The 7,500-nt window shown below is 44.6% G+C and overlaps 1 protein-coding gene across 3 annotated transcripts in view; it reads right to left on the reverse strand.

The window, feature by feature from the left end:
- slc2a9l2 (solute carrier family 2 member 9, like 2) overlaps positions 1–7,500 on the reverse strand; it is a 179,223-nt gene that overhangs the window by 62,871 nt on the left and 108,852 nt on the right. For all 3 annotated transcript variants that reach the window (XM_048231047.1, XM_048231048.1, XM_048231046.1), the window contains exon 10: positions 416–517. In XM_048231047.1, the coding sequence (XP_048087004.1) occupies positions 416–517 (102 nt within the window). The remainder of the gene's footprint in view (positions 1–415; positions 518–7,500) is intronic.

The raw sequence follows: 7,500 nt of genomic DNA on the forward strand, positions 1-7,500 counted from the left end.
AAATAGTAATGATGTCATCCTCTGCTCATGCGAGCATGCCAATTGCTCCTGATCTGGTGGCATGCCCCCCGAGCCGCGTTCTTGAGCTCATACTACTTTCCCTCTGAGATGTGCACAGAGTAAATATCATTACTGTGGCAGCCACTGATGTAATTTCATTTCAAGACTTCAGGTACAAGAAGAGGCTCATGTGAAACCATAAACTCAGTTTTAGCAGAGGGCAGTATATTGACAGGAATACAGATTACAGACCTAGTACATTTGAGGGAATTGCAAGACAGTAGATGCCTGATGAAAACTTTTATTTCCATTGAACAAGGTCCTCACTGATGTCTCTGACCAGCTGTCTGGAGCAGTATGTGATGACCTTGATAGAGGTCATACATCTATGGTCAGGATAGCCGTGTGATCTCACCTGGAGATTGAGGAAGAGGGTGAGCAGGCCGAAGAAAAACGCCATGGTACAGAAGCCAAATATAAGCAGAGGTTTTCTCCCGACACGCTCAATAACGAGACCCTGGTGGCACAGACAAAAGAGCAGGTGTTAGGAATACAGAGAAACAAAGAAAAGCTTTTGAGGGAACACGATGGCGCACTTTATTTTTCACACTTATTTTTTCACAAAATGAACTAATGTCATTCGCCTCTCATCCTTCAGTCACCCCATCTAAAATCCATTAGGCTAAACTAATCACTACACTCGAGATACAAAAAGGGCTCTTTTAAATGCGTGCACACATTGTGGGAAGCCTGGGATGCACTGATCTACTTCTATCACACAGAAAAACGGATGCAAATTCTCAGACATTAACGATTTCTCTTCTTCCTGTGGCTGGTTGTGGGGAAAAAAAAACTGTCTCATGGGATTTGTGGCATGTTAAGCCACATGATTAAGGGCCCAAAATGAGGAAACTCTCTCTCACATTCCTCTGCAGCGGTTTATCAATCATTTAACAATTATTATTATACGGCTCTTCACAATGCAAGTAGAATGCTCCATTGACTTGAATGGGATTTCCGAAAGTTCTAGCGGTCATTATTTCTTGGGAAAGGACCTCTGAAAACAAGAATGACCGCTGTCAATGGCAACGGAGTTTGTGCTTGGAACTTCATTCAAAAGTGAAAGCAGGCAGTTGATCAGCTGTGTTCTACAGAATGTTTGATTCAAGTTCAGCGTGTGTTGCAAACTATTTGTTTCTCAGCAAAAGCCACGACGAAATTGTAACAAATAAGTGTAAAGAGACATATCATGGAGTTTATTTTTTCGTTTTGGCAAGTAGCCATATAATAAGCGGGATAATGTATAGAACGCCGGTAATCATGGGAAAATAAGTCCCTTCAGGGCGAACGCCCTTATTTTCCCCATAATGACCGGCGTTCCTTACATAAGCAAGAGCATTGAGTGGAACTGCAGCACATTCTAGAATACCCCAGGTGTGAATGAACCCGGCACAGTGGCAACATAGAATGCAATAGGGAATAAATAAACCAACACACACATGGAAACAAAATGGTAATAAATGGTAAATGGTTTCTGTGTGGCACTGCTATTGTCAACCCTGCTGCTGGGAAGTGGAATGGATGGATTTTCACATCTGCCTCAGCAGGTCGACCTCGCTTTCCTTCACCCAGTCCTGCAGTCTCTGTCACCACTAACACCACCCGATGCCCCAACCCACCTGGCATCCCCTGATGCCAACCCTGAGTTGCCCCCAGCGTCAGTGGGCTGCGGCACATTAGCAGTGGTCAGTTCCATATGTCAGGATTGCAAACAGGGCTTTGGTAAATTACTCTGGCTCTATGGCTCTCTCTGTCTTTATCTGTTTTGATGTGGCCCAGCTCATCTTCAGATTATCCCTAAAAATGACACATTGATCCCTGGGAGGGTGCGTTGGCACTCCAAAGCGTGAGCTCCACGCTTCCAGGAATTCTGCAAATGATGTTGCACTGCCAATGTGCTGAATGGCTGCCAAAACAGGGGATGTGTGTGAGAGATGGAGAGGAGGGGGAGGGGGAGGGGGAGGGGCGTAGAGGGTGTGATGCTGGCTGTCATATTTGGGGATGTGGGAGTGGAGATGCTCGGTGCTGCTGCTGTCCTGATGTTCCTGTGTGCGCATGAGAACGGGTAAGTGTCTCTGTTTGTGTTTGTGTGTGATAGAGAAAGAGTGTATGTGAGTGAGTGAGTAAGTGAGTGAGTGAGTGTGTGTCAGTGTTTGTGTGTGTGTGTGTGTGTGTGCATGCACTCGTGCGTGCGTGTGTAAGTGAGTGAGTATGTGTGTGTGAGGGAGTGAGGGAGGGTGGGGGTAAGTGTGTGTGTGTGTGTGTGTGTGTGTGTGTGTGTGTGTGTGTGTGTGTGTGTGTGTGTGTGCCTGCGTGTGCCTGCGTGCACATCAGCCAATGTGTTTTTCCCATATCCGGAGGATGTGAGGATAACACAGGCGTCTTTCTAGTGGGGGACCTTTCAGAGGGCAGCCGTGCGGAGCTGCTGGCGAAAACACCACCTCACACCTACTAGTGGCACTTTATCAGCCCTCCACACACCGCACCACACCCTGGGGCCCTCAAGTGGCTCCCCGCACCCAGCACCACCCTCCTGCCTCCCTCCACACCCCTCAGCAATCCCTCTCCACCTGACCTCTCTTTCCAGAGGCAGCATGATGGGAGGCAGGGAGGGTGGTGGCTGCAGCTGACTCTGTGCATTGGGCCAAGGACCAGAGAGAGGGAGATAGAGAGATGGACAGAGAGAGAGAGAGAGAGAGAGATAGATGGGGAGAGATAATAGAGATATAGAGAGATAGAGCAAGAGTGAGGGAGATAGATGAGAAAGATATATATATATATATATATATATATATATATATATATATATATCTATAGAGAGAGAGAGAGAGAGAGAGAGAGAGTAGAGAGATAGAGGCAGTGGTGTGTGATTGCTGGCAGGACTCCAGGCGTGGACATGCCTCCAGTGGAGGGGAGAGCAGGCCAGTACAGTGGGAGCAGGAGGGAGCATATGTCTGAGCAGTGGGCGACTAGGAAGAGCCTGGGCTGGGACTACAGCCAATTAAGCGAGCAGCGCTGTGCCAATCTACAAATAAAAAATGCTATCACTCACTCAAGTTATCCTGTGGTTGCCAGTGTCCATTGTGTGGTGTTAACAGCAGTCAGTTGTGTAAAGCTGTCTTGAAATATACACAGTGGATAAACAATATGCCCTTATTCTACAGTAATAGGGTTCAAGGTTCAACTGTTTCTCTGAAGAGTCTGTTTGTTTGAAGAGAGAAATGAAAGTGCCCCTTTTAGTGAAGCAGGGTCCTCCAGTTCTCTTCATCTGTGATTGTGTCTCCAGGACATTTGAATTCCTGTTTGTTTTCCTTTCCGCCATGCCAGTCCATAGCCCTTTTTGTGACATCACTGACGTGACATGATTGATTTGCTCCGTTTCCCCAGCGACAGCGACACATCACAGATGGGCAATGCTCCCCCAGTGCCCAGCACAATTCCGGGTAGGCAATTGCTCCCACGGTAACCTGTTGTGCTCCACTGATACCAAAACAAACAAACCCTTCCAAAAAGAGACAACAGCCTGGATGGGACCCCGACAACACAATGAGCCATTTGGTCTCTTTTGATGTGGCACACACAGATGCTGCTTGGATGCCTTTCCCTGTACTTACAGAATGACTGTGCCAGGTTGACTTCACAACATGGGCCAGATCTGCCAAAAAGACATTCTAATCAGTCAACCTCTAAACGGATGACTGCTAGGCTTGGATGAGCAGGGCACACGGACCTACCATCCGATACTGAAATGAGATCTATTGAGTCAATCTGGAATGACTGTGTGTGTGTGTGTGTGTGTGTGTGTGTGTGTGTGTGTGTGTGTGTGTGTGTGTGTGTGTGTGTGTGTGTGCGTGTGCGTGCGCGAACAGTCACCATTACCACAGAAAAGCCAGCATTACTTAATTGTTAGGTTTAGCTAAAATACTGTTACTGACACCCATGTTACGGAGTCAGTTTCTGTGATTGTGTTCTAGTCACTCATCATGCAACTATACTATACATGCCTAAGCACCTGATCCAGTTCATCTCAATGGTCCACTACATATCATGTGTCAAGAAAATAAAGCAATGCAAAGGCCTTGCAAAACAAGTACAGACAGCTAAGAAACAGAAACTGTGGAGAAATATGATGAGTGCTCATCTGTTCTTTTTATGAAGAGAGAGAGAGAGAGAGAGAGAGAAATGTTGGGCATCAGAAAAATGTGAGTGATTCCTTTTCCACTTGTCTCCCTTTGAGGAGGACAGATTTATGCATGGCCAGTCTTTCAGGAGAGGAGATTTATAAAGGATTGGCCTGTCATTTGCAAGCTATTACTTGTAGAGTTTCCCATTCCAACCTGAGCCTCTTTTCGGCCCTCACCATCTTGATTGATGCAGATGCCCATCACTTTGCACTGAAATTTGCCAGTCTGTAAATCCACAAAATTGATCAAACTGCCTTTGGTCATAGTTGTCCGTTTATCAGTTGAAAAGTTTCTGCTCATCAGGAACTTCACTTGCACCCAATCACAGATTCTGCCACAGCATAGTCACTGCTCCTGCATAGCCACGGTTTCTATCATTTACATGTCATGATGCTATGGCAGAACCAGCTCATGATTAATCTCAGCAATGAGCTCATTCATCTTTATTATCTGAGAACCACTGTATATATCCACTATATATCTATAGTTTCTCAGTATCATTACATATATAGTATGTCACCAGTATACGGCATAACATTAATTCAAATGGCCCACTGCTGTTAAAGAAGATGATAGCTCATGGTTGATAGCTTTTGATGATTACTATTTTAGTGTCAGTCACAATGTATTTCTACAAAAAAATAGTCAAGTGGCTATCTTTACAGTACTGATGCTTTAATCTTCATCCTTTTTTTCATACATTTGTTAGCATTAATTCAGCCATTCTAAGCCTTATGTCTCAACAAGTGCTGGCTGGTGAAAGATCATTTAGATCCTTTAAGGGATTTTAAAGTCTCCAAAATGGAGAGTTTTAGAACTGAACTTTTACTATTATTTTGTTTAAATTTTAGTATTCTTTTGCATGTTATATCATGCGAGCCGGACAGCAAAGGTTTGGTCATTTGAGAATCAGACAGGTAGCCGGACAGGTAGATTCATTTTGAGGGTAGCATATTATATCTGAGAACACTCATAAGTTTGGCAAATTGTATCTGAGAAGTTTGATACTATAACACTGATTAGAACTATCAAAATATGTATGAGACAAGGGACAGATAAATTAACAGACATATAAACAAACAAACAAACAAACAAACAAACAAACAGACTGACTGATGGACAGATTGCAGATCAACAGTCAAACAGACGGCCAATCACAAATCTGTGCAAGTTCATCATTACGGCTAATCACCCACCCCAGAAACAGAGCCAGAGAAACAGGTGCAGATATCAGCCAGGCCCCTTGTACGATTATGACCGTCTCATCCAGATGGGCCGATGTCTAGAGGACGGAAGTCGTCCTGCACACTTATTTATTCAACCTCAGCGGTCTGGCCGGCACCATTTCACACACTAATTACAAGTTGCTAAGTGCCTACATTTCACATTAGGACAAAAGGATTAGCCCCTAGCGTCAGGCTATAAATAACCGCAGTTTGGTGGTGCACTGAAACTCCACAACAGAGATGTGAAAGGACAGGAGGCTAATGTCCAACACTACAAGCTAACACAGCACAGTGTGTGTGTGTGCCCACATCTTCAACAGAGAGAAGAGAAGAAATCCTCCTTTTTTATTCCTCTGTTCCTGCCCATTAGGCATTCCTTTTATAGGCTTCCACCACAGAGCGCCATCATTTCTATTCATATTTCAATAAAGGAATAATGCTCCACTGTGTAATATGCAAATGAAAGGGAAGGATCTGAGATTAAAGGTGTGGGTTTCTGACCTTTAAAGGTGTGGGTTTTTGAATATTTTAACATAAAATTCTGTTCCGCAACAATTAAAGGTTCTAAAATTCTATGTTGAATTCAATAAACACAGATATTCTTTAGAACGTTAATTTTCCAACATTCCCATCACGCCGTATTGATGTTACACCTTAAATGCTTAAAGAAAGGAAGATAGAAGATAGATAGATCTTATATTCTCAAAACAAATCTCTTATTTATCATTTGAATGGATTGTCCATGACTGTCTAGTTGTCTACCGACGTAAATAGTCAAGTGGGGCTTGCAAATTAATTCAAACACACATCAAAGACACCTGTCTGTTAAATGTCAAAGTTGCCAAAACCCACGTCAACATAGCAGTTCATTGCTCAGATTTGGACCAGGACAGATACTCAATACTGCGTCTGGTCAAATAAAATCCAATACAGGAGAAAAGTAATGGCCTTCACACAAACCACACACACACATCTTGTTTTCTAAAAACACTTTTGGCAAGCGCCACTCAAAGTCTGCACTGCTCTTGTAATCGATTTAATTGGGCCTCTGCCAAATTTGAAAGCACGGCCAAAAAAACTCTCCCCTGAGCGAAGTTTGGCATGGGCGTAGGGGTGCTGCAAAAAACGAAGAAGAAGAGAAAAACATCCAGCAGCTAGTGGGCCGCGCACCTCCACGTAATTACCGCGTTCAGCCGCCAAGCTAATAGTCCCACTGGCTCTGCAGACGAGCTTCTCGATATCAGCATCCATCAATCACTTCCAGTGAGCGGCGGCTGCCTGAGACCACAGCTTTCCTCCTGACGGGGAGCTTTCACACACTATGCATTTATACCTCACCACTGTGTGCACCGAGCAACGTGCCAGTCGGCTGCTCCATCAGTCAGGCGGCTGAGGACGCATGATGGATTACAAACGCCTCCTTTGTTGTCCTCATAGATGATGTGCTGAGGGTACGGCGGTGGGGATGGGGTGTCTTTTGAGGAATTGCTAGTCCCCTGATGGCCACAGATCAAACCACTGAAGAGTCGCATATGTCTGCATAAGCAGGGTGTCATAGTTCTGTGATATTGATGGTATCGGAAACAAGCGTTGTGCTAGAGAGCGGCATATACAATACACTGGTCAAAATTAAAGGGAAACTTTGAAAACACATCAGATCTCAATAAGGAAAAAAAGCATGCTGGGTATCTATATGATATGGACTGGGTAATGTGTTAGGAATGAAAGGACGCCACATTGTTTTTTGGAAATGAAAATGATCAACCTACAGAGGGCTGAATTCAAAGACCCCGAATATCAAAGTGAAAAAAATTATGCGGCAGGCTTTGCCATTTTGCCTGAATTGTATCGCAACAACTCAAAATGGTACTCAGTAATTCGTATGGCCCCCACATGCTTGGCGATGTCTGGGCATGCTCCTACTGAAACGGCGGATGGTGTCCTGGGGGATCTGCTCACAGATGTGGACACGGCCATCACTGAGCTCCTCGACTGTCTGTGGTGCAACCTGGCAGAGTTGGATAGACCAA

This window comes from Alosa alosa, chromosome 21 (assembly GCF_017589495.1).
Source record: "Alosa alosa isolate M-15738 ecotype Scorff River chromosome 21, AALO_Geno_1.1, whole genome shotgun sequence".
Classification (NCBI taxonomy): domain Eukaryota; kingdom Metazoa; phylum Chordata; class Actinopteri; order Clupeiformes; family Clupeidae; genus Alosa; species Alosa alosa.